General features: G+C 38.8%; 1 protein-coding gene across 2 annotated transcripts in view; it reads right to left on the reverse strand.

Annotated features, from left to right (window-relative positions):
* Window positions 1–27,550, reverse strand: part of map3k22 (mitogen-activated protein kinase kinase kinase 22) — an 86,618-nt gene that overhangs the window by 26,898 nt on the left and 32,170 nt on the right. For both annotated transcript variants that reach the window (XM_057824111.1, XM_057824112.1), the window contains 6 exons: window positions 23,901–23,938; window positions 9,157–9,256; window positions 6,741–6,857; window positions 6,392–6,506; window positions 6,180–6,313; window positions 1,316–1,389 (listed from right to left, as the gene is read on the reverse strand). In XM_057824111.1, the coding sequence (XP_057680094.1) occupies window positions 1,316–1,389; window positions 6,180–6,313; window positions 6,392–6,506; window positions 6,741–6,857; window positions 9,157–9,256; window positions 23,901–23,938 (578 nt within the window). The remainder of the gene's footprint in view (window positions 1–1,315; window positions 1,390–6,179; window positions 6,314–6,391; window positions 6,507–6,740; window positions 6,858–9,156; window positions 9,257–23,900; window positions 23,939–27,550) is intronic.

The following is a 27,550-nucleotide window of genomic DNA, read 5'->3' on the forward strand; positions in this document are numbered from 1 at the left end:
GGACGAGCTCTGACACACGGGATGGGACCGGACGGGAGGAAACATCGGTTTGGGCATCAAATATGGATCTGGCGACTGGATCGACCGAAGCTTTTCCAAATAACGGCTTTTATGCAACTCATCCAATAAGTTTACAGCGTCCGAAGGCACTGGGGCTTCCATAATTTTTTAAGTGAATCCACCTTTAGAAACTACGATCAATGACAATACGGACACACAATGATGGACAATATGGCGGCACAATACAGCGATCAAGTGATTGTGTGACGTTGGTGATTGGGGTCTATAGTCTAGTGCGGCTCATCTATGAACAAATGCCATTTTTGAGCCAAATTTGGTGGGTGGTGGCTTGTAGTCAGGTGTGCCTTATATTGCGAAAATTACAGTATTTGAGTCACTTCCTTTTCAGTAACCCAAAATCAAGTGGTAGTGACCTGTACGTGCCACAAAATCAACAGGAAGTGACCCCAAAATGCCCCAAAAGGTAAAGGAAGTGACTGAAAAGCAACTGGAAATGACGTGTAATGCACCAAAATGAACTCATTGCCAGGCATTGGCTGGCACTGATAGCCATAGACGTCCAATGTTCATTCGCTGCCACCCTCCCACTTCAAATGGATTGGACGTCTACGAGAGATAAACTCATTCCAATTCACAGCAGAAGGATGAAAATAGCTTGTTTTAATCTTGTTTTGTCTAATCGTAGCCGTAGTCGAATTGTTAGGCGCCCCAAGATTCCCACCCCTACTTAACACGTTATAAGCTGCTCTAAAATATCCAGAAGGTTTTGTTTTGACTTGAGAATGTGAGCATGTGCTGGGGTTTGGGTCCGCGCCAACCCTGTGTAATATTTCACCACTAAATCTGGCTCTTCTCGCCTTCTACCCTCCTCCGGCTGACCCGTCAGAGAAGCGTGACGTCTCTGCTGACCGCGGGGCGTCACGGGGGCCACGAGACCCTGGATAAGGGGGGCACGCATGCCCGCTCGCAGGGAAAAGTTCCAATGCGCCGGTTTCCTGCCATTGTTCTCATGGCCTGGAGCGCAGATAAGCCTCGTGCAGGTAGAAGCCGTTTCCGCTCGCCGCCTGCTTGTTCGCTCGCTCTCCGAGCCTCCCTTTTCTCTTTTCACTCCCCTCGTTAGTGCCCCACTCTCATGTCCTGTGTCTTTCTCCTCTAATGATAATGGCGCTGGAATCCGGGCACTCAGATAAAAGAGTCGCCATGGTAACAGCAAACATGACCCCATTCCCTTCGCTCCACGCTGACTTTTCAACACATCTAATGAGCCCAGAGCATCAGGAAGGCGACCGCTCACCTGTCAAGCGCTTGGTCGATGGATTGACAGCTGCTCGACAGTGAATTGCCCGCACTCCCGAAGGGATCCAACAACTGAAATGTGACAACAAAAATTGAGTGTGAGTCATGATGGTCAAGGTGCAAGACTGTTTTTTGAAGGCATGGGAAGGAGAAGGTGTCAATAGTGTCATAATTCTGACGCCAACTTTGTCGAAATGTTGAAAGGGGCGTGATTTAAAGAAGTTTATGACGGTTGGTGCGCGAGCCACGGGAAAATATTTTTGACTGTAAATGTTTGTGCGCCCCTCAAGTTTTTTTCGTGCCCTCAGTGCTCAGATTTCAAAATTGTCCTATATGCATGTGTGATATATCATTAGCAAGCTTAAAATCTCAGTTTTCTGGGGGAAGAAAAATTTTGAACAGGAGGGCATTAAAAAAAAAAGAAAAAAGAAAAAAAAAATTTTAAACAGCAAAACCCTAACTGGAGTTGAGAGCATAAATTAAGACGCCATGATTTTAACGAGATAATATTGAGTACTTTTTGTATTTTTTGGACTATAACTCGCACCTGAGTATAAGTCGCACCAACCATAAAATGGCCAAAGAAGAAGAAAAAATATATATAAGTCGCACTGGAGTATAAGTCGCATTTTTGGGGGAAATTTACGCGATAAAATCCAACACATAGAATAGATATCATCATCTTGAAAAGTAATTTAAAATAAAAATACAATAGAGAACAACATGCTGAATAAGTGTACAGTTGATAATGTTACATGATGCATGAACAACGAAATGCGAACGTGGCCGGTATGTTAACATAACATAGCTATTAAGTAGGGTTGTTCCGATCATGTTTTTTTGCTCCCGATCCGATCCCGATCGTTTTAGTTTGAGTATCTGCCGATCCTGATATTTCCCGATCCGATTGCTTTTCTTTTTGCTCCCGATACAATTCCCATCATTCCCGATAATTTTTCCCGATAATCATCAACTCGGACTTATACATTCAACATACAGTACATAAGTACTGTATTTGTTTATTATGACAATAAATCCTCAAGATGGCATTTACATGATTAACATTCTTTCTGTGAGAGGGATCCATGGATAGAAAGACTTGTGACTTTGTATATTGTGACTAAATATTGCCATCTAGTGTATTTTTTGAGCTTTCAGTAAATGATACTGCAGCCATTCAACCCAAATGCATGATGGGAAGTGGACCCATGACTTTGCCTAGTCCTACAAATGGATGTATCTTCTCTGCGTTGGGAAATAACATAAGCTTCCCCACATTGCTTCCAATGATATTTCTATCGTAGGGAGAGGGATTGTAAGGCTTTAGCCTATAAAAAGAAGGCCTCAAAGGCTGCCAAAATGCACTCTACTCATTTTATGCTGCCTTTTATCTCTCTATATGGGTAAAATGGCGCCATTACAGATTGAGCGCGCCAACGCGTGAGTGGGTCGTGCAACGCATGTATTAATTGCATTAAATATTTAACGTGATACATTTTTAAAAAATCAATTACCGCTGTTGTCGGTACCTTAAGCCTAAACTAAAGATTCTGGACGAGTGTAACATATTATGTCTGTAACGTTAAATATATTTAGAAAACGATTTAATTTAAAAATACATACACATATATATATATATTACAAAAAGGCATGGCTGATATTTTTTTGCCGATTCCAATACTTTGAAAATGACGTGATCGGACCCAATCTATCCCGATCGATTGGGACATCTCTACTATTAAGAGTTAGTCAGATAACTATAGCATAAAGAACATGCTAACAAGTTTACCAAACCATCAGTGTCAATCCAAAACACCAAAATACCATGTGAAATGATATAATAATTTGTTAATTATCTCACACATAAATCGCTCCAGAGTATAAATCGCACCCCCAGCCAAACTATGAAAAGAACTGCGACTTATAGTCCGAAAAATATGGTACTTACCTCTTTTCGATCCAAAAACTCCATGTAGCATGTATTACCGAGTGTCAAGACACAGCTGTTAATAGCCACAGCTGGATTTTTGGGAGATTTTGTGGGGGTACATGGTAATACATATATCAGGGGTCGCGATGCAGAAATCGCAGACATCAAGGCGTAATCGAGATTTTCATTTTCATATATTTACCCTTTTAAATGTTTTTTTTTTTTCAATTTGTCTTTGTTTGGATCGATTATTTATCATCTAACATATCGGAAAAATGTGACAGTAACAAAAAAATATCCAATTAAGCGATAGTTATGAGGTAGATATCCGTGACTTTTTTACAGACGTAAATTTTTTCATTGTGACGTAATTTGTTTAAAAGTTTAAAATATGCAAATGAATAATTTTTTTAAAGTCGTTTTTTTTTAAAACTAAATATTAGACATCAATTATTGATTCCAAGCTAAAAATGACAGACATTTCGAATAACAAATACAATTACTTACCTTCTTTTTATGGCTAGGTTGAAACAAAAGCGGTTGCGCGACGTCTGTAAACAGGGCTTTCCAGGGTAAAACGGACAAATGAAAAATAGTTTGGGGGCTTATTGCGCCATGAATCTGCTATGGCAGTATATAGACATATTGTTCTATCAAACACAACCGTTCTTTTGTCTTAAAATACAGCAGTGTATTTTAAAGAGGGGTGCAAGAGCACAAACTGCTTTTTCAGCCTTGTCCGTGTTTTCTGCCTTAAAAGAATGAGCAGATTTGAGTGGACTCAGTCAATGAAGCATTTAATAAAGCCAAGCACTTTTTCTGCTTTATTCTTGTTTGAAAATAATTCGATGGGACGGTCACACTTTTAAAACATGTACAGTGCCTTGCAAAAGTATTCGGCCCCCTTGAATCTTGCAACCTTTCGCCACATTTCAGGCTTCAAACATAAAGATATGAAATTTAATTTTTTTGTCAAGAATCAACAACAAGTGGGACACAATCGTGAAGTGGAACAACATTTATTGGATAATTTAAACTTTTTTAACAAATAAAAAACTGAAAAGTGGGGCGTGCAATATTATTCGGCCCCTTTACTTTCAGTGCAGCAAACTCACTCCAGAAGTTCAGTGAGGAATCTCTGAATGATCCAATGTTGTCCTAAATGACCGATGATGATAAATAGAATCCACCTGTGTGTAATCAAGTCTCCGTATAAATGCACCTGCTCTGTGATAGTCTCAGGGTTCTGTTTAAAGTGCAGAGAGCATTATGAAAACCAAGGAACACACCAGGCAGGTCCGAGATACTGTTGTGGAGAACTTTAAAGCCGGATTTGGATACAAAAAGATTTCCCAAGCTTTAAACATCTCAAGGAGCACTGTGCAAGCCATCATATTGAAATGGAAGGAGCATCAGACCACTGCATATCTACCAAGACCCGGCCGTCCTTCCAAACTTTCTTCTCAAACAAGGAGAAAACTGATCAGAGATGCAGCCAAGAGGCCCATGATCACTTTGGATGAACTGCAGAGATCTACAGCTGAGGTGGGAGAGTCTGTCCATAGGACAACAATCAGTCGAACACTGCACAAATCTGGCCTTTATGGAAGAGTGGCAAGAAGAAAGCCATTTCTCAAAGATATCCATAAAAAGTCTCGTTTAAAGTTTGCCACAAGCCACCTGGGAGACACACCAAACATGTGGAAGAAGGTGCTCTGGTCAGATGAAACCAAAATTGAACTTTTTGGCCACAATGCAAAACGATATGTTTGGCGTAAAAGCAACACAGCTCATCACCCTGAACACACCATCCCCACTGTCAAACATGGTGGTGGCAGCATCATGGTTTGGGCCTGCTTTTCTTCAGCAGGGACAGGGAAGATGGTTAAAATTGACGGGAAGATGGATGCAGCCAAATACAGGAACATTCTGGAAGAAAACCTGTTGGTATCTGCACAAGACCTGCGACTGGGATGGAGATTTATCTTCCAACAGGACAATGATCCAAAACATATAGCCAAATCTACAATGGAATGGTTCAAAAATAAACGTATCCAGGTGTTAGAATGGCCAAGTCAAAGTCCAGACCTGAATCCAATCGAGAATCTGTGGAAAGAGCTGAAGACTGCTGTTCACAAACACTCTCCATCCAACCTCACTGAGCTCGAGCTGTTTTGCAAGGAAGAATGGGCAAGAATATCAGTCTCTCGATGTGCAAAACTGATAGAAACATACCCTAAGCGACTTGCAGCTGTAATTGGAGCAAAAGGTGGCGCTACAAAGTATTAATGCAAGGGGGCCGAATAATATTGCACGCCCCACTTTTTAGTTTTTAATTTGTTAAAAAAGTTTAAATTATCCAATAAATTTTGTTCCACTTCACGGTTGTGTCCCACTTGTTGTTGATTCTTGACAAAAAATTAAAATTTTATATCTTTATGTTTGAAGCCTGAAATGTGGCGAAAGGTTGCAAGGTTCAAGGGGGCCGAATACTTTTGCAAGGCACTGTAATTATTACATTTGAAGTGCTTAAAAACCGTTTATTAAAAATATACATAAAGGTTTTATTTAATTATACTTTCAGGAAAAAAGTGAAAAAACGTATTCAATATGTATATATTATATTATATATATATTTCCAATGCTAAATCTAAATAAATACATTGGGGGGGGGGGGGGCTACTTCGTGGTTTTTTACTTATCGCAGTGGGTTCTGGTCCCCGTTAACCGCGAAAAATGAGGGATCACTGTACTTGTGTATTTTTTTAATACTTGCATGGAAACTTTTTTTGCTGAGCACTTGTGTGAGTGTGAGCACCACACTCAACCAGAATCTATTTCAAGCGGACCGCAGACAGTTCGAGTTTGAGACCCCTGCTCTAAAAGTGTCTAAAAATCTTTGACTACGAGTATTTTGGATCTGTGCTCTTACATTCGGGTCTTGCATCTCAGGGATGAACTCCCCTTCACTGTGAATGCTGGTATAGGAGCCCTGGCGAGCAATCTGCTGCTGCTCCTCAGGGACGCTTCCTGGGGGAGGCGATGTACGGCCTGTGTGTAGGGACCCTAGGAACAGAAAGTTATGTGACGTCAAAATAAATCAGAACGCTCCCAGGAAAAACATGACATGTTAACAATAAGCACCTGTGGAATGTTTGCGCACTCTCTCCGAACCCTTCAGCAGCGAGCCTTTCAGATCCCCGAGCGACCGTGACGACCTCATCTCGCTTTGCTTGTCCCTGCTGTTCACTTGTAGGTACTGCAGGAAAATAATGAACGTGAGGAGGTGGGGGAATGGACAGGAAGTGAGTAAATGTCACCCACACGTCACGATATGGACACAGGAAGTTGCATTTCCTCTGAGTGGCTCATTTCAGCTAACAGTGGTTCTCAAGTTGTTGACTCTAAATGCATATCAGCTTTAAAAGGAGGGTAACTTCTCGTGTTGCAGTTGTATATGAAATAAGTCATGTAATCTCAGATGGGGTCTCACATGGTTGTTCTTAGGGGTCTTCAGCAGTATCCTGAGCAGACCGTTGGTCACCGTGCTGGCGCTGAGAGAAAATACAGCTTGGTCCAAGTCCTCCTGGCTTTTGAGGGGCAGCAGCATCTTGGAAAAACAAAAAAGGCAAAAAAATAAAAAGATGCTGTGCGACCTTTTCCGAGTGCATTTTTGCAATATGAGGGCACGTGAAATCATCCATAGGAGAAGACCTGTAGATAGGCTAGATTTCAAAACATGCTGATGACCGTCATTTGTATTGCATTGAATGAGGTGTGTCCAAAATGTTGGCATGTTCTATGTAAAGCGGAAAACACTCAGGTGACTTGAAGTTCCGCTCTGAGACTCCCAATTTGGCCAGATTTCAAAATTGTCCTATATGCATGTGTGATACATCATTGGAAAGTTTAAAATCTCAATTTCCTGGGGGAAGAAAAATTTTGAACAGGAGGATATTGAAAAAAAAAATTTTTTTAAACAGCAAAACCTTAACTGGAGGTGAGAGCACACAAGAGCAGATTTTTTTTTTCTTCAATTTTTCTTTGTTTGGATCAATTATCAGCTAACATATTGGAGAAAATGCGACAGTAAGAAAAAAAATACATTTAAGCGATAGTTATGAGGTAGATATCTGTGACTTTTTTACAGACACCATTTTTTTCATTGTGACATAATTTAAGAGTTGAAAATATGCGAGTGAATAATTTTTTACAGTCGTCTCCCCCCCCCCCCCCGAAATATTAGACATCAATTAATGATTCTAAGCTAAAAATCACAGACATTTTGAATAATAAATATGATTAATTAACTTTGTTTTATGGCTGGGTTGAAACAAAAGTGGTTGTGCGACGTCTGTAAACGGGGTTTTCCAGGGTAAAACGGACAAATTAACCCTATATTGCCAAATGTATCACATTTGATGCACCTAAAATTTCAGGATTTTGAGACTAATTCAAAATTTTAACATTTCTTTTTGGAAAAAAAAAATGGATGAAAGTCAACACATGCATCTCAGGTTCCATGAGAAAAACAAACAGGATTTAGCAAGGGTTATAGATATCTGAGCGCTTATTACACATATTCATTTGACTTTTTTTTTTACAAATTTGAAAAAAAGGTTTCATTAGGACCTTATTTTTCAAATTTTGGGATTCTCTGATAATTGCTTCATATTGCTGGCATTAAAGGGTTTGCGGGCTTAATGCGCCATGAATATGCTATGGCAGCATATAGACATATTGTTCTATCTAACACAACAGTTCTTTTGGCTTAAAATACAGCAGTTTATTTTAAAGAGGAGTGCAAGAGCAGAAACTGGTTTTTCAGTCATGTCTGTGTTTTCTGCCGTATATATAGATATGGACACTGTTCGTGTTCCATCCTGGCTTCAAGCTCGGTTGTTGTTGAAGCTTTTGAAAGCTTAGGTTTAAAGAAATTCTAAATATCCATCGTCAGATGTAGTTTTGGCAAAGCAAAGGGAAGGACCGTCTCTAAGGTGCTTGTCACATGATCTGTTTGAAAAATAATTTTTAACTGCTATGAAATACTTTATAGGATTCTTCTAAAATTCATTCATTTTTGTTTTTTGTTTTATTGCTTTACAACTTTTATAGACAACATAATCTTAATCTTAGTCAACTTAATCTTTGAGTCTTCAGGGGTATAATTAGCCATTGGAGTTGATTTGAACAAATTTCGTGCAGTTTGTCAGTTATTTGTTAGTCTGAGAGCTCCGGAGTGGCTAAGCTAGCGCGAGTCGATGATGGCTGAAATCAATTCAATCAACTAATTATCCCCCCGCTAACTCAAAGATGAAGCCTTATGTGGAAAATTCTGATCTTCTCCGTTAAATTCAATTCTCGGAAAGTCAATTACATGCGATGACATTTTTCTGTTGTCATTCCTATGTTGCTAAGGGCGGAAAATTGGTTATAGTGATAAATTACTTTTAGAGTAACTTAGTTACTTTGATAATGAAATAATCAGGAATTAGATTACTTTTTTAAAGCGAAATCAGTAATCAGTAATTAAATTACTTTTTCAAGTAATCGGTGACAACACTGGGTTTTATTTGGATTTTTAAAAATATTTCAGCAGTTGATCTTTTACGTTTTTGTTTGTGTCGTTTTTGCTTTGGAAGGTCATAAAAGTAATATTAAAAAAATTTAAAAAACAAAACCAATTCTGTCAGAAAAAAGAATCGATGATTCATGAGCTTTTTCATTCATCATAAATCACTGTAGATTTGAATCCTTTCTAGTATTTTTTTTAATATCTGTGTTCATACAACAACAATCATAGATCATTTGGTAGTTGTTTAATCTCAGAAATAGAAGTGCACTATACTGTATGTCACTTGTTGTGTAATCGACACTAATTTGTTCCATAAAAACATATCTCAAATTACCTCTTTCTCCATGAAGAACATGTCCATCTGCTGGCCAAAGGCCTCTGTGACCTTCTGGAGCAGCTCCTTGATCTTAAGTGGCCTCTGAAATGGAATGATCCTAGGAGGGAGGAGAGGTGCAAATATATTAAACCAAAAAAATATCAGTGAGCAGAAGGGAATTAAGGAGACCTTTTGTTGTTGAAAATTAAACATAAACAGCACAAACCTTACCTTGTGCGTATTTACGTCTAAATTATAGATGAACATTCTAATACATTGCTGATTAATTACATCAGACAATTGTTTGGAATTGATTGTTTGCGTCACTGTTGATTTTTAAATCGCCATTTGCAATTTGAGGGAAAATTGCATATTTGGCTTGTCTCCTTTGTAAGACACTACAGGGTGCTCCAATGTTTCAAATTCAACTTATGTAACAACAATTTCATTTTCGTGCAATTATTTTGGAACATAATTAAATACTGCAGTGGAGGCTTGGTTCCACATCGGCAATTTGCAGCTATTTAAAACATATTGCAGCAGATCGGGAGAGAAGAAATTGCTTGTGTTTTGAGACGACTGTCCTTGCCGCTAATTGATATGCGATTGATGCTAAGTGATGCTCTGCTGTCAGAAGCAATCAAAGTGTTTTTAATGTGTTTTTCCCTAGTGATTAGGCAGGGGAAAGGAGGGGGGGGGTGCTAATTCTGATGTACAAAGCTTGAAAGGTTTCCTAAAGAAAGCACTTAAATTATCCAAAAGGCATCGTTTTGACCTTTTTAGTATGGGTTTGGAGAAAGGGGGTGCACTAGCTCTTATAAGGATGCGCGACTGAAAAGGCGTCAGGAAAACTGCTATTAACGTATGTAAAAGGCTTTGTTTTGAATTTCTGAGAGCTTTAGGCTTTTTTATAGACAGCATTTTCCCTATATGACACCCCCTTTCCACAAACATAATCTCTCAGCTACCCAGAAAAAGCCTTTTCAATATTTTCTTTTACAACTGTTTAAAGCTACACATCCCATTTCAGCAACCTGACAGAGGTGGCACACCCTGCTCACAACCCTATGAAGAAGTCAAAATAAATGATTTCAACCTTAAATTGTAGACAAAGGCTTCTTTAACAATTCCAAATGAGCAGTGTTTCCCAACCAATGTGCCAAAATTATCTGCCAAGAAGCCGTGTGTTGTAATATTCCGAGCAAGGCAGCAACAACTAATCGATTAAATCGATTAAAAACGATTGATAAACTGGTTGCCAACAAACCGGAAAATCCATTTTTACCGGCAGCCATAAGCAGGGTCCTTGTTTATGTGCAATATGAGGCTGCACAAGTAAGGGATTAGAGCAAGAGAGAGAGTTCACTGCGACACTCGGGTTGGGTTGCTGAATTAATAATTTTAAGAAGTGTCGAGAGTTAGATTGTATTTTGTGTCGTTAGATCCAGTGTGCCTCCGTCAGAAGTGAGTAAATGAAGCCAATTGTATTGTTCGCATTCTTGGAGATGTTACTACTTTGCGGGAGCGCTAAGCTAGTTAGCGATTATGCTTATCAGTGTCTTAAGTCCGTTTGTATCTTGTTTTGAAGAACCATATTACCAGCTAGCAGTTGAGTTTTTGTTAGATTGCGAAGTTGTCTCATTTCCTTTTATGAAGAAAACACATCAACCCATTAATACAACAGCTTAGTCTTCTTTCAACGCAAACGCCCATTGAAACTGTAAATTGTCATACAAAAGAGTGTGCTTTGAAATGGGATTTGGATTGTAATTATGAACAACTGTTTGATAAAGAAAACTGATTCATTACAGTCGACTTCCTCATTCAATTTTGTTGTGTAGTTTGTTAAAAGAAAATAAAGGAGTCATTTGACACAATTTATACCAGCGCTTTGCCCACAATATTACAAAAAAAATGTAATTTGAATGAACAGGACTTTTGACTGATTTGTGCACTGAAAAATTATTTTTATGTTTTATACTCAAAACCTTTATTAAGAAACTTGAACAAACTTCACAAAAGTAAAGTTGTAGACTACAGTTAAGTCAGGAAGCTGGAATAAAATATTTTTGATGGATAGTCATCCATTCTGTCTTCAAATTTTCTTACAACATGCCTAAAACAACTTCAAATTGTGAAGGTAACTCGGAAAAAAGTTTAATTCATCAGATTAATCGATTAATCGTTTAATTGTCCGATTAACCGATTATAAAGACAATCGTTATTTGCAGCCCGAATTCCGAGAGAAAATTGTAATATTACAAGAATTAATCAAACATTGTAATATTATAAGATTAAAATCGTAATTTTATGAGAGCAAAATCAGCATATTATGAGATGAAAGTTGTTTAGTTAGGGTACGTATACATAAGGTATGTATCAGACATGTGCCGGTTACCGGTTTCAAGGTTTACTGTGGTATGAAAACGTCACGGTTTCAAAACCACTCAAATTTTTCGTCATACCGCAGTACGGTATTCGCTATTTTACATGTCCCAAAAATGCAGCCAGATTTGTCTTGGAGCGGTAGCGCTCACCCCTCCGTCTCTGGTTGTTGCTGTGTGTGTCAGTAACGCTATTCTGCTAGACAGCCAGCGAACCAAAAAAGAAACACTCCAAACACGAGGCGTACTTTTCTTGAATTTATGGAGGTCTCAAATCATGGTAACTGAAATATACAAAATGTATACATTTAGTATTTTTAACACGTGTGAAGTTATATCCATGAACGCCATGAAAAAGTTCACTAAAAATAAAACACACATTTTCCTTTCAAATTCAAAGTACAAACGAACTAAAATCTTACAAAGATGAATATTAGCCTAGTCTTAGCTGGAAGAGCAATTTCGTCGTGTTTATAAATCTCAGCCGCTGAGAAACAAGCTTGAATGAACGGGAAAAGAACAGCTTCAAAGATCGCTAATTGCGACAGATGATCTTGCCCAAAGCACAAATCCACGTTTGCTGGACAAGGAGAGGTCTCACTCCCAATGTTTTTTAAGATGTGATAACCTTTACACAACAATATTTACATTTTGACCTACTTTTACATTTTTAACTAACTTAATAACTTATGAATTCTTTTTCTTTTTAACACAAAGGCATGACATGTAGACTAGAGTTGACACAATGGCTAAGAATGGTGAAACCTCACTTGAGCGTTTTCCCCCCTCAAAAAACAAAAAAGTCGTACAGTGTATATTTTTTAATTTTATTTAGAAGTGTTTTTACTTTTTTATAGCAATTATTTTTGTTCTTGCTCTAATCTTGAGCAGCCTGAGCTGTAGCTAGTCTATAGATGCTATTTATTTTAATTTTATTTAAAATATTTGTTATTTTTTGTTAATTAATTTATTTTAATATTATATTCATGGAACAATTTGCAAATATGTTCTGAAAATTTAAAGAAAACCCTTTTCAATCAAACATGTTTTTTTTAACCCATACATATCAAAATAACACATGCACAACACTTGGACCTATAATTGCAATACTGTGAAACCGCGGTATTTTTGCTCAAGGTTATCGTACCGTCAAAATCTCATACCGGCACATGTCTAGTACGTATGTGTGTACGCAAAATTGCTTTGGGCGTAACATTAGACATATTGGGAGAAAAAAGGTCGTAAAATCACCAGATTAAAGTCGTTATATTTCTTATTTTTACGTTTCGTGAACCTCAAGTTCTAACTTTTGAATTGATTGAACGGACTGAGATCATTTAACCTTCTAATTTGTTTATCTTCTATTCCTGCAAGGTTCTCAGCTCTGTGTTCATTCAAACATGCCCAGGTTTCACACCACCTGAGTTAAAATAAAAAAATAAATATTGAAATATTGTTTTTGTGTTTGATTCCTGGAGATAAATAATCAATGGGAATGACTTTATATTGTTAATATAGGCTACAGTGAAATTTCAAGATTTTCAGCTGGTGGCGTGCCTTGAGATTTTTTCAATGCAGAATGTATGTTTCAGCTGAAAAGGGGTTGGGAGGCACTGTTTTAGAGTGTGCAGGAGGAAGAAGTGGTGCAAAAACTCTTGCCAGAATGTTGGAGAGGGATGCCAAATGATACCAGGAACAAACTTAAACCGCTGTATTAAATGCACGTATGCTATGCGCCTACGTGTGTGAGCGAATGTGCTTTCTTATCAGTGCCACATAAATGCCTGGGAAAAAATAGATAAATAAATAAATCTGTGCACAAGCGCGTAATCAGGGTGCGTGTCGGCTGCTGTTTCAACACCACTGGGCCTCCCCCTCATCATCCTAGCCTCAGCAAACACACACACACAAAGGCAGATGGGAAACTTCCTGATAGGAAGCGGGGTGGTAAAGGGGGAAAAAAACGAAAGAAAAAGTGGAGCAGCAGCAAAACGCAGCAGGATGTCTGTCTTTCCCTCGTCTCTTATAGAGTGAAAGATAAGCTGAGATATTTACGGAAAATAACGCTGACAGGCCTAAAACAAAAGGAAAGCACGTTTATTCACTTTTCTGTCCGATATTTCTTATTCAGTGCATTTTTGCAATTTAATCCACGCCTACTTTTGGGAAATTACGGTAGTAAAGTATGCACAGAGGAAATACACACAATCGCGTGTGTTGCAACATGACTCAGCCAATCAAATTGTTTGTTTGGAGAAGCAATGCGTTTTGCAGGCTTTTTGTTGAGGGGGTTGCATTTTGTCGAAAAAGAGAAAACTGGACGAGAACTTTTTTAAGGGTTTTTTGCAGTTTTTTGGGTGTTTTAAGTGTGCGATAACACAGTCTGTGACAGTTGAAACAGTGTCTGGGTAAAATGTGGTGCGTTAAGATGTTGAAGGGGGCGTGTAGCTTTAAAAGGTTTGGGAAAGTTACTATCCGTGAAAGCATCAAAAGGGTTTTTTAAGGGGTTGGATAGGCACTGGGGGGTGTAGCCAACTTTGTCAGGATGTTAAAATGTCGAACTTTTCATCAAAACCAACTATTATAAGCTGCTTTCGGACTGTAGAAACCCGAGTACAGGCATGAAAATAGGTCAGGGGTTAAAAAGGTGAGAAGGGTGTGGAGGAAATATGTTCCGGTACACTATACAACTAGGGCTGTCCCAAACGAGTAATTTTCTCCCGATTGGTCAGCAGACTATTTTTACGATTAGTCGACTAATCTAATAACCCCCATTCCTTTTTTCACTAATTTAGAAATCAAATTTTTGATGTTTTTACAGTACAAATAAACACGTAAATAACAACAAGAAATCACAAACAATGAGGTCAAATGCTGATAGCATTAACTAGTGCAAAAGAATGGAATGTAAACAGATTCAGAACACTGACTTCAACTTTCCAACATGATTCAAAACCATTCTTAAAAAAAATATCTAGCATTAATATTATAGTATATTACTATATATAATAGTATTAATTTGATTAAAATAAAGATTCAAATTAAATGTTGCGGCTTCGAGTAGAGGTTGAAATTTAAGTGGCGTTGTAATGGTTTGTTTTGAAAGTGTTTGCATTCAGTTTTATTGATTTGGTTGGATACACTGCCCTTTAGTGGCAACAGTGAAATTGCATAACTCATTTTGCATGGCTAAATCCAGCTGATCCCTGGTTAAGACCAACATAAGCTAAGTTTATGTTTGAGGTAATGTTTATTTTAATGCAGTCCTAATTTAGTTTATTGGTATATTTAGCTTTTTTTGTGGAAATATGTGCTTAAACCATTTGTTAAGAGCACTGTTGAGGGAGAAAAAAAAACAAACAAAAAAAACGTGAGCATTTTATAGCATTTAAGCTAGCGGACTTTCGCTATGCCAGTTAGCCAATTGTTCTTTTGTTGTACTTAGATCTTCATTTATTTTTTTCATACCCTTTGAGGCTCAGCTCTTTTTTCATACCCTTTGAGGCTCAGCTCTTTATTTTAATTTTTTTGTTCCTTATCAAATTACTCGATAATTCGAAGTTGTAGTTCATCGATTAATCAACTACTAAAATAATTGATAGCTGCAGCCCTAGATTGATTTAGATAGAGGGAATCCAGAAGGCTATGTCTCCGCACACTGCTTTTATAAGCAAAACAAGTTTACGTGTTAAAAAAAACAAAAAACAATTGCACGTCCTGCGATTGGACTATTGCGCATGAATATATCACGATGGCGATGTTCAAACGATATTTTGCAGGCCTAGTTCTTAACCTTGATAAACCTACCAAACCCCACGAGTTCAACGTGTGCAATTACAGAACCCTTCGGAATTAGTTTTTTCAAATTCAAATCCGATATAGCCAGCCTAGCAAGCCAGTATCTAAGCAAATTCCAGTTCCAATTTCTTCTCATTCTGCGTGCATATTTTTAAGCAGGTCATAAACGTTATGCTTAGTGTTTTTATCTTCACAGATAGAGATGCCTGAAACATGCATTTCATACGTAGTTGGCCAGCAACAATGTGCATATTGAATATTCCATTCAAATCTTCACACAAAAACAAAACTGACTACAAATAATTTTGTCTTTTAATGTTGCTTTGCACGTTGGAAAATGAAACTCATTTCACAGTTCCTTTTTTTGCTTTCACGTCTACATTCTCTTTTATATTGTCGCAACATTTTCATGTTATAAAATGCGAGCACAGTACATAGTACCTGTAGGTCTGTTGTACTTCCTCTTATCAAGCGTGAGTCAACCTACCACTGAGCAAACCAGTTGCTCTTCCCATCATATAGGGGACTAGCAGTTGAGAGAAACCGAATAAACCCCGTAAATTGGGAGCAAACTAGTACATAACCAGTTTTAAAACGCCAATTTGCCTTGATTTTGTCAGCGTACAAAAATAGGGCCCTGGGTGTCCCCTTAGACTCACCGAAACCCCGGGGGGTTCGAGCAAACCCAGGTTAAGAACCACTACGTTAGAACAATGCTTTTTGAATTTATTTCAAGTAAAAAAAAAAATAGAATGTCTTGTTTTATCCACATACTTCCCTTCATAGAACGAGACTGGGCATATCTTAATGAGCGCTCACTGGTGTCCTAATTGGATGAGAAGATTCTGGGAAAACGAGGCAGGCCTATGGATCACAGCTAAACACTCGTCATGTCTGTTTATTCTCGCAGATGATGTCTGTGATAAAGCGTTGCTTAGAGGATGCTGCTCCAAACAGATATGCCTTTCCTTCCTGTCAAAAGCAAGCGTGTGGGAGCGCAAGTTTTCCACTGCCGAAAAATCACCCCAAAGTGCACAGATTTATGGAACAAGAACTACAGCGATTTTGTTTGTATTTGTAGTTCGTTAATTATGTTTCTAAAAAAAAAAAAGCTAAAATTTTGAAATTTAGATTGCTGCCTGCACAAAGTGGGACAAGGTTACTATTTTTCAATTGACACACACAAAAATCATAGGTGAACTGATTACATATTCAATAAGAGCAAAAGGGTGCTCCTTCGAGTCCTGAGGCAAAACCAGAAGAAAAAAGAAAGACTCAGGTCCCATTTCCTGTCCTGAAATGCTTGCCAATGAAAAGAGAGACAGTCCAATTAGATCCCATTGTGGACGGGCGACGCGGTTCTACTGAGTCAGGCAGACTGACAGACGGCAGCCAAATCACGGGAAGCGGATTCATTTGTTCCAAGCTGTCGTAAAACACTTTTCTTTTTCTTTGCAGAGGCCATAATTTCAATAAACTCTAACATTCCGAACTGACATGCAAATATGAAAACTGACCAGGGGCGTTGGAATAAAACTTAAATACAGTATAACTGCTCTGTAATTGAAAATATGGTAATCAAAAGGTATTTGTTTGCTGGTGGACTCAATAAGACATGTACAGTTACATCATCAGTTGCATCTCAGCATGTAATATTAATGAAATTATTATTGATATTTTTGACTGTATGAAAGAATGCTTTAGAAAAAAAAATATTTTAAATGAAGGAAGTTGAACATACAATTAAAATATAAATGAAACAAATATACTAAATAAAATATTGATTACAAAATAACTACTATTACAGAAATTATTATAGCTATTTATTTTTTATGCACCGTATTTTTCGGACTTTAAGTCGCACCTGAGTATAAATCGCACCAGCCAAAAAACGCGCAATGAAGAGGGTAAAAAAAAACATATAAGTCGCACCGGAGTATAAGTCACATTTTGGGGGGAAATTCACTTGATAAAATCCAACACATACAATAGACATGTCATCTTGAAATACAATGAAAATTACGGTCATTTTCATTGGCTTTATTTATGCCCCTTTCCCACTGAAACTAGTGGGTCAACGCGCGTTTTTCCAAGCCGATGCAACCCACTAGCAATTGGCATTTGGCACTTTTCCCATTGACAAAAAAAAGCCGTGTCTTTTTTTTTTTTTTTTCTTCACCCGTCTAACCCCCACCCCTTCTCAGCCGTGCGTAAGGTTACGTGATGTCACCACGCTAATGTCGCAATGTCGACAAGTGCGACCAAATTCATTCAGTTCAAGGAAGTAAACAATGCAGAGCATTATGGAAGCCTAATTTCCGTTTGTGTTCTCTGTTTTCATGCTTTTTACTGCCCTCAAAATGGTCGAAATGCGGCAAAGGATCAACACTCTGCTTGTGCTGGGGCAACGTAATGACGTGAATTCTTCTACTAGCTTTGTTGTTAGCATCGACGTAACTACGGTTGTGGGGCGTGTTAAATGGGAGGCGACTGGCATGTTGTAACGACGCATCACGTAAGAGCCTACGTCACCACGTAGATTAGGGTGTTGACTATTGACCCGGGGTTTTGCTTTCACACTGCATGACGATCAGAGCCGAGGTGATTTTAACGCGGGTTGCTTGGCGGGTTGATTGACACGGGTCGAGGCGGGTCCCTGCACCTTTCCCACTGCCACCAAAAGCCGATTGTTAGTGGGTTGACACGGGTTTTTTGGCCAGTGGGAAAGGGGTATTAGAGTGATCCTGAACTATTACTGTTGATTGGGACCAGAACCGACAGCGTAAAGTTAAAAACTGCAAAGTAGAGCCCCCCCCCCCCAAATTTGTACATATACATTTTAGGGGCATATGCAGCTAGTACCCGGGTTTCGAATGAGTTCCGTCCTACACTGGCGACGTAACCCGAATTTCCGTGTAAGTATGAATTAGGCCTGTCGCGATAACAAATTTTAGTGTGCGATAATTATTCTCATAAATTATTGCGATATGCGATATTATTGCGCCCCCCCCCAATTTTTTTAAACCAATTTACAATAACACAGTGCGACTACAGTATATATTAATAGATCAAGTACACCCATTTAAACACGATAAATATTTACTCTTAAACTCAAATATACTTTTTAAGAAATCACAACTAAAAACAAAAGACCCTGCCTCTTAAGTAAAAAACAACAATATTGATACCACACAGAAACACAGAATAAATAAAATGTGTTTAAAAAAAAAAAAAAAATTGCACTTAATAACTTAAGCATTTAGGAAAATGAAAACTTTTCCCGTCATAGCTTCTGCAATGGTGTTCCATAGGGATGCAACGATACAGTTAAGTCATGGTTCGGTACGAATTTTGATACAGGGGACACAATTTTCGATCCGATTCAATACATTTAATGCTCTGTAAAAAAAAAAAAAACAATTGTATTTTTTGTTTCATTTTTTTTGTTTGTTTGTTTGTTTGTTTGTTTTTTTGCTAACGAGCAAAAATTAAATTGCCATCATATAAACATGCATTTTAGTGCATAATATTTACGTGCTTACTTCTTACTGATATGAAAAAAATTTGTATAAAAGTGCTGAGAACAATCTTTACTGTTTGTAAAGTGAGGCAGGGCACACCGTTGATTGCTACAGCTCTCTTAGCAGCTAGGTTTACTACATGAGCAAGACATCCTATTTATGGTCCGAATCCATCTGTGTCACGTACTGAATTAACAATATTTGCAACATTATCTATAGTCACTGGTATGGATTGATTTGGCCTTCTTAACCTCATGTGACAAATGACAGTTTAGAATTCATCGATGTAGTATATAGACTAAATGTCCCATAATCACTCTGGGCTCATGTAGCCAATGGCATGGGACGTAGCACATCTAGTTTGCCATTTCATGATATCTAGTGTGTGCGTGCAACCGCGCATTAAAAAAGTTAGCAAGCGCCGCTGAAGTCACGTCAGCTCATTACTACACAACACCAGCATATGACGGCTTTCATAAACAGGACGAGTTTGAAGCACAGCGCTCTTAATTTCATTCAGCTGTTCATTGTCAAAGTGAGGTTATTCGTAGCAGCCAAGTCGGTAACAATGTTTTGGCGGACTTCGTTGTAAATATCCAGCGTTGTGCCGAAAAATAGCCGCCCCGCATGAAATGTCACTCCTGACGGGAGCACCCACACGTCAACAACACCGGCGCGCCATAGATGGTCCACAGTCACTCCGGAGCACTGACGCGGCCGGTATACGTCGAACAATAGGATATAATGGGAACAATTGGCTCCGGCGCTAGTTTTTGCCGGACCTGGAACGAAGATGCATTTTGCGCAGTTGGTAACGAACTTTTAACAGCACATCTGCCGCACGCGCGCACACACGTGCACGCGAGGCGATAAATCGCAGCGGAAAAATTACCGCCTTCATATTTATATATCGCGCGATAAATGGAATTATTGCATATTGCGACAGGCTTAGTATGAATTACCCCTTTAAATACCCCTGAATACCCTCCCAAATCTCAAAATGAATATCCAAAAACATGTATTATACGTCATTGTACCATCATTGTACGCTCCGAAATGACGATGTCAGACGTCCGTGTGGTTTGCTGACTTTATTCAGCTGTTAATAACATCAACACTTGCAGAATGAAACTAAAATTAAAAATGAAATTAAATCCATTTCATCTCCAATAACAGCAATTCAGATTTGCGTTTAGAACTAGCTGCTGATACAGCAATAACAATCCACACAAACAAATAGCATGTATCAGTTAGCGTCCGCACATCATCAAAAACAATCACATAAACCCGCCCTAAGTATTCGACCGCAATTGAAAACGTACAATAAACAGTACAAAAGGGGTTATATACAGGTGCTGGCTTTGTGAATGCTTCACAAGCAACAAATGTGCGCGCAGACTTTCTTTACCCTTTCTCTGCCTCACTCAGCTGCGCAACTTCTTCGTGTGTGCGAATGCGCCCTTCCTCATATGTGCGTGTGCGCTAATACGTTCTCCTTCGTGTGTACAAGCGCTCTTAATCGCGTGAGGAAGTACAACCTCTATACTTCCAGCGCCAAAATAAAAGCATGCATCACAAAACAAAAGTCAACATTATTAAAATAAATAAATAAATAAATAAAAATAAAAAATAAAAACACTGGAGACAAAATAGCGGACGAGACTCCGGTGTCATAAAGTAAAAATTAGTCGGGTACATCGTAACCCGGGGAGTACCTGTATAATATCAATACTAGGGATGTCCCGATCGATCGGGTCCGATTTTCAAAGTATCGGAATCGGCAAAAAAATATCGGCCATGCCTTTTTTAAATATATATATATTTTAATTATATCGTTTTCTAATTGTATTTAACGTTAAAGACATAACATGTTACACTCATCCAGAGTCTTTAATTTAGGCTTAAGGTAGGGTTATCAAAAATATCCCGATGACGGTGGCAATTAATTTATTAAAACATGTGTCACGTATAAATATTTAATGCTATTAAAATATGCGCTGCACGACCCTCTCACTCATTGTCACGCTCAATCTGTAATGACGCCGATTTACTTATATAGCGAGATAAAAAGCAGCACAGAACGAGTAGAGAGGATTTTGGCAGCCTTTGGAGCCTTCCTTCAATCGGTTATAACTTTGCAATCCGTCTCCCTATGATTAGAAATATCATGGGAAGCAATGTGGGGAAGATGGGTGGCAATTGATCTTTGTCTTAACACCTTAACTTATTTCCCAAAGCAGAGAAGATATATCCATTGGTAGCATGACGCACAGTCATGGTTTTACTTCCAAGCATGGTTCCACTTCCCATCATGCATTGGGGCATGATTGCAGTATCATTTACTGAAAGCTCAACAAATACACTAGATGGCAATATTTAGTCACAATAGACAAAGTCACAAGTCTTTCTATCCGTGGATCCCTCTCACAGAAAGAATGTTAATAATGTAAATGCCATCTTGATGATTTATTGTCATAATAAACAAATACAGTACTTATGTACTGTATGTTGAATGCGTATATTCGTCCGAGTTTTATTCATTTTTTTCTTAATGCATTGCCAAAATGTATATGATCGGGAAAAATTATCGGGAATGATTGGAATTGAATCTGGAGCAAAAAAAAAAAGCAATCGGATCGGGAAATATCGGGATCGGCAGATACTCAAACTAAAACGATCGGGATCGGATCGGGAGCAAAAAAACATGATCGGAACAACCCTAATCAATACATAAGTGTATATAAAACACCATAAATGCAAATGTTATCATTAGAAAGTACAAAACAATAATGTTTAAATATTACAAATAATACGTTTCCTACTCTCATGTGATACGTATGTGTGTGGGGGGGTTGTAAGTGGAGATACATACGTAGATGTAAATGAAGTGTACATAAATATGTTTTAAGACTTTATATGTTTTAGTCTTTTATATAATCATATAACATTTCGTAAAAATCTGCGATGCTGTACTTTGCAGGTAAGGCTGAACCGGAAAGTTACAATAGCGTACCGCACGAATGCTATCTTTAGACCAGAAGGGGGTCAGCATAGACGCGTGCTCGCATAAAACCCATGCTAGTACTGCTTGTCTTCTGTCAGTAATCTTTCAAAAAAGAACATGCAGAGTAAACTGCTGCTGCTGTGGAACTTGTAGAAATGACTCTAGACATTAAGACCGTCCACATATGAAGGATGTTTTCTTCACACATTTTCCGAAGCCAAAAACTCAGAGGGAAAAAATGTGAGGATCAACTTGTGCGGACGTCCAAAAGACCAGTTTAACGCCAGCAAGGTGAAGCCATTAACCTTCATATGCAGTAAACATTTTGTAGGGGGCCATTTTCCCACAGATCGACAATCCTGATCCATTGCCTGCTCCTAAGAGGTAAGCCATTATGATATTTTTACTTATATTTTAGCGTGGCGTTTTGCCGTGCTGCTTCTGTCTGACAATGAATGACCTGGAAAATTAAAATTTTATTCATATATCACAACAGTCATTTAGGCCTATTTTTCTAAAATACGGATATTTACCGGTAAACAAATTAGCCAGGTTTGGCCTCGGTCTTTTCGTAGTAAGCCTGTACATGCTCTAGATTTAACAGCTTTACCTTTTAGAATAGAATTAACATTTGTTATTAATGACAAAATTGAAAGCGTTGGCTATCACTGAGTAGCATTTGTGATTGCTACACAAAAATAGCAATATAAATTACCCCCAAAAACAGTCAGAGACGTAAGACAACCAGAGGATATAATACGTATATAAGAAAGACAGGGCATATGGTGGTAAAGGATAGCTTGTTGAAACAGGAGAATGTCATTGTCAGTAGCGTATGGCAATGCACACAAGAAAAACGTGTTGATAAAAAAAAAAAAAAAACTACCTCTGGATCAGGTCGCCTCTTTTTCTCATCATTTTCAGCCCTCAACACTCAAGCCATCTCTTCTTTTTGTATGCTCTTCTACATCTTTACCAGTGAATTTGGCACCAGGGACATCATTTTCGGACAGAATTGGTTGGTTTAGCTCAGTAAACATCTCACTCGTAAATTATTTACATGCATCTAGCATGAGGGACAAACGCGAGTTTGACCCCCCTCGCAACAGTTGCTAACGTCATGAATATTAATGAGCAAAGGTGACATGCTACGTGCGGTGCACTATTCAAAAATAATAACTACACAAACAGGCCAGACACATAAATCGAAAGAAAAAGCTAAATGTACTTGCGACGAAGGCATATATTATCGTGATCTCAAAGCATTTTTGAGGCATATTTTTCAGGCAGAAACTGTAAAATACGATGGGGAATTCACACACACGCACGCACGCCAAAAAGATAAAGGACAAGCTAGACAGCGGAACAAAGGCGACTTGGGAACATGGACATCTTGTCCCCTCCTCGCCAGCGACCAATTAGGAGCCCTGAAAACGCGGGAAGACCCAGTGTGGAGTCCTGTTCTGCTGGAGGCACACCAACGGACAAAAGCACCAAGCTCTATTCTTTAGCATCAAGCCAAAACAATTAATTTTAGAAGGTTCCCACTGTCCTTTTCGTCAAGGATTTCTTGTTCGTCTTTAAAAAGACTCAAATTGGGAAATAAAAAGAGGCTGTTTTGTATCCAGTTCAACTTAAAGCAACTCAAAACATCACAAATTTGAAACTTATCTTTAGGCGCTTGTCCTCATTAGTGTCGCGGGTGAGCTGGCTTTGGGATGAGAGGTGAGGTCATCCAGGACACCCCACCCCTAGTGACCACTTTATTCCCATTCCCAGCCAGTGGATAAAATTTGAGAGTTGAACTAACATTTTTCCCGAAAAATACGCCTCGAAGGTCAGTGTTAAACCGTCGTAAAACGTGACGTCGGCATAATCTCGGAGATTTCAGCCTCTCCAACTTGAAACAAAAGGCCTCGGCCAAATGCCAGCGCGAGAATGTTTTCTTCTCTCTGGGTTATTCAAGCATGTAACTGTGATTCCCTTCTCTCATCATAAAATCCTAGGCAAAACAAAAAGAGCTCCGGACTGAAGAGTTAAGGCTGGGATACGTACCGTTTTTCTCTCTCATGCTCCAACTTGACTCTTAAATCCTGTTGAGGAAAAAACAACAATAACAGAAGGGGAGTTATGGAGCTTGAAAGAGATTCACAGCTTTATGTTGTAAAGATACGGTTGTGAATTCAGTGTGTTTCTAAATACATTTGAATTGGAATATTTAATATTATAGTGATTGGACCATATGATGGCATCAAATTGAAGAAGTGGAATCCCCTAAATCAGCACTCAAATCTCACTTAAAAGTTTCATTGGATCACAATTTAATGGCATAGAGTTTGCAATGCACTTAAGTCGCACTATGTATATAAACCGGGGGTGTGTACATTATAAATTAGGGTGAAACCAAAAGACATTCAGCTCATGAGTAGGCCTGCACAATATTTCGTTTGAACATCACCATCGCAATGTGCGCATGCGCAATAGTCACATCGCAGGACATGCAACTGTTATTTGTTTTTTTTTAACATTTAAAGTTTTGTTTTACTTCATAAAAGCAATAAGTGTGCTAATCCTGGATCCCTTTTATATACAGCAAACTTTGATTAAACAGCATTATTACCACCCAAACATCGCAATGATAAGTTATTTCCAATATCGTTCAGGCCTACTCATTAGTCTGTAAAAATCCACATATAAGCCACACTGGACTATAAACTGCAGGTTTCAAAGTGTGTGTGGGGATGGGTGAGTAGCATTTTATAATTTGAAAATCATTATATTTTTGTTTAAACTCAAGAGCAGATATGGAATTGATTGTCAACTAAATCACTTGTCATGAGGTGTTCACCATAATATTCAATGAATTATAGTTACAGTGGGGCAAATAAGTATTGAGTCAACCACCAATTGTGCAAGTTCTCCGACTTGAAAAAATTAGAGAGGCCTGTAATTGTCAATATGGGTAAACCTCAACCATGAGAGACAGAATGTGGAAAAAAAAAGAAAATTACATTGTTTGATTTTTAAAGAATTTATTTCCAAATTAGAGTGGAAAATAAATATTTGCTCACCTACAAATAAGCAGGATTTCTGCTGTCAAAGAGGTCTAACGAGGCTCCACTCATTACCTGTATTAATGGCACCTGTTTTAACTCATTATCGGTATAAAAGACATCGGTCCACAATCTCTGTCAGTCACACTCCAAACTCCACTATGGCCAAGACCAAAGAGCTGTCGAAGGACACCAGAGACAAAATTGTAGACCTGCACCAGGCTGGGAAGATTATTAGAAAATGGAAGACATACAAGACCACTGATAATGTCCCTCGATCCGGGGCTCCATGCAAGATCTCACCCTGTGGTGTCAAAATGATAACAAGAACGGTGAGCAAAAATCCCAGAACCACAGGGGGGGACCTAGTGAATGACCTACAGAGAGCTGGGACCACAGTAACAAAGGCTACTATCAGTAACACAATGCGCCGCCAGGGACTCAAATCCTGCACTGCCAGACGTGTCCCCCCGCTGAAGCCAATACACGTTCAGGCCCGTCTGCAGTTCGCTAGAGAGCTTTTTGATGATCCAGAAGAGGACTGGGAAAATGTGTTATGGTCAGATCAGGGGGTCGCATTAACCGAATATTTTCCGTCGTTGACCGATTTTTTTAAAACGGTGACGGAAAAAAAACTGAAGTCCATCTGTCATTTTGACAGGTTGCAATTCACACCCCAGACCACAGGGTGGCGAGTGAGCATATTAATTAGCTATTGTCTCTCTTGATGCATGACGTCATTGGCCTTACTCGGAAAAATGTCAAGGCAACTGAGTGTCCGAAGTTTCTTCAAAAAGCCCCAAAACGATGATGGTGTTGATAAAAGAGGTGAAAAAAGAGGGACTGCACAAGCGGGCACGCAATTCACTGCGTTCAGGCCACAGCAGGTGAATTGTTAATTTCATTGTTCCATATGTAGCCTACCTACTGGGGCCACAGTCAGTTGTTTTTGTCACTGCGGAGAAAAAGTTACATATTCATCTGCTTGATGTTTGATGGCACGGTGTGGATTCTCTGTTAAGTTTGTTCGGACAGAATATTAATTTAAAATGAATGAAAACTAAATACTATTGAATACGTTGAAGCGGTATGCAATGTTAAGAGTCTTGTTAGCTCGAATTGCTGTGTCCAGCCGCTGTAGCTCTGCTGCTCTCTGTGAACTCTCTATTCAAGCCGGAACGCACGCGGCTCTTAAGTGTCTCTGTCACGTGACTGTGTCGTAGCCGGTAACGCGCTCGGCCAAATGGACACACAAGTACGGAAAGTGAATTATGCTAAACAATGGGTCACCACAATGTCATTATTATCATTTTAAAAATTTAAGTGACGGGTAAAAATAGATTATGACCGGATTTTTATGACCCTGTCAATCAAAATGACAGACAACGAAAAAGTCTAGCGCAACCTCTGGGTCAGATGAAACCAATTTAGAACTTTTTGGTAGAAACACAGGTTCTCGTGTTTGGAGGAGAAAGAATACTGAATTGCATCCGAAGAACACCATACCCACTGTGAAACATGGGGGTGGAAACATCATGCTTTGGGGCTGTTTTTCTGCAAAGGGACCAGGACGACTGATCTGTGTAAAGGAAAGAATGAATGGGGCCATGAATCGAGAGATTTTGAGTGAAAATCTCCTTCCATCAGCAAGGCATTGAAGATGAGACGTGGCTGGGTCTTTCAGCATGACAATGATCCCAAACACACAGCCAGGGCAAAGAAGGAGTGGCTTCGTAAGAAGCATTTCAAGGTCCTGTAGTGGCCTCGCCAGTCTCCAGATCTCAACCCCATAGAAAATCCGTGGAGGAAGTTGAAAGTCCGTGTTGCCCAACGACAGCCCCAAAACATCACTGCTCTAGAGGAGATCTGCATGGAGGAATGGGCCAAAATACCAGCAACAGTGTGTGAAAAGCTTTTGAAGAGTTACAGAAAACGTTTGGCCTCCGTTATTGCCAACAAAGGGTACATAACAAAGTATTGAGATGAGCTTTTGGTATTGAACAAATACTTATTTTCCACCATGATTTGCAAATAAATTCTTTAAAAATCAAACAATGAGATTTTCTATTTTTTTCCACATTCTGTCTCTCATGGTTGAGGTTTACCCATGTTGACAATTACAGGCCTCTCTAATATTTTCAAGTGGGAGAACTTTTTGTGCACAATTAGTGGTTGACTAAATACTTTTTTGCCCCACTGTATATGGCTAAAACCTGGAGAAGGTGATTCAATTTCAAAAATCGTCCAGCACTAGTATTGGCAGACAAATTCAGGTTGATTAAATAGAACTCAAAAGACCGAATACCTTCTCATGAATCAAATCAGATGAGCCCACATTAAAAAAAAAAAAAATAAAATAAAGGTAGTAGAAAATTTGAATATCAACTGTGAAGGATGATTATCGACAGGAAATTCAAACAACTATACATCCTAGGATTGTCACCCCTTTACAGCCAGGTTATTCATTTTCATTAGGTGGGCCTGTAAAAAGAACTAAAACAGCACCCACGAATATCCCCCAGGCAGGACTTTAGACACCTATCATACTATCTAATCCAGATAAGGCAATCATGTGATATGACTCCACTTAGGCAGTAACATGACACAATCGCAACAATTCTATTTATAGAAGCATCACTCGAGAGAGCAGGA

Source organism: Corythoichthys intestinalis, chromosome 20 (assembly GCF_030265065.1).
Source record: "Corythoichthys intestinalis isolate RoL2023-P3 chromosome 20, ASM3026506v1, whole genome shotgun sequence".
NCBI lineage: Eukaryota > Metazoa > Chordata > Actinopteri > Syngnathiformes > Syngnathidae > Corythoichthys > Corythoichthys intestinalis.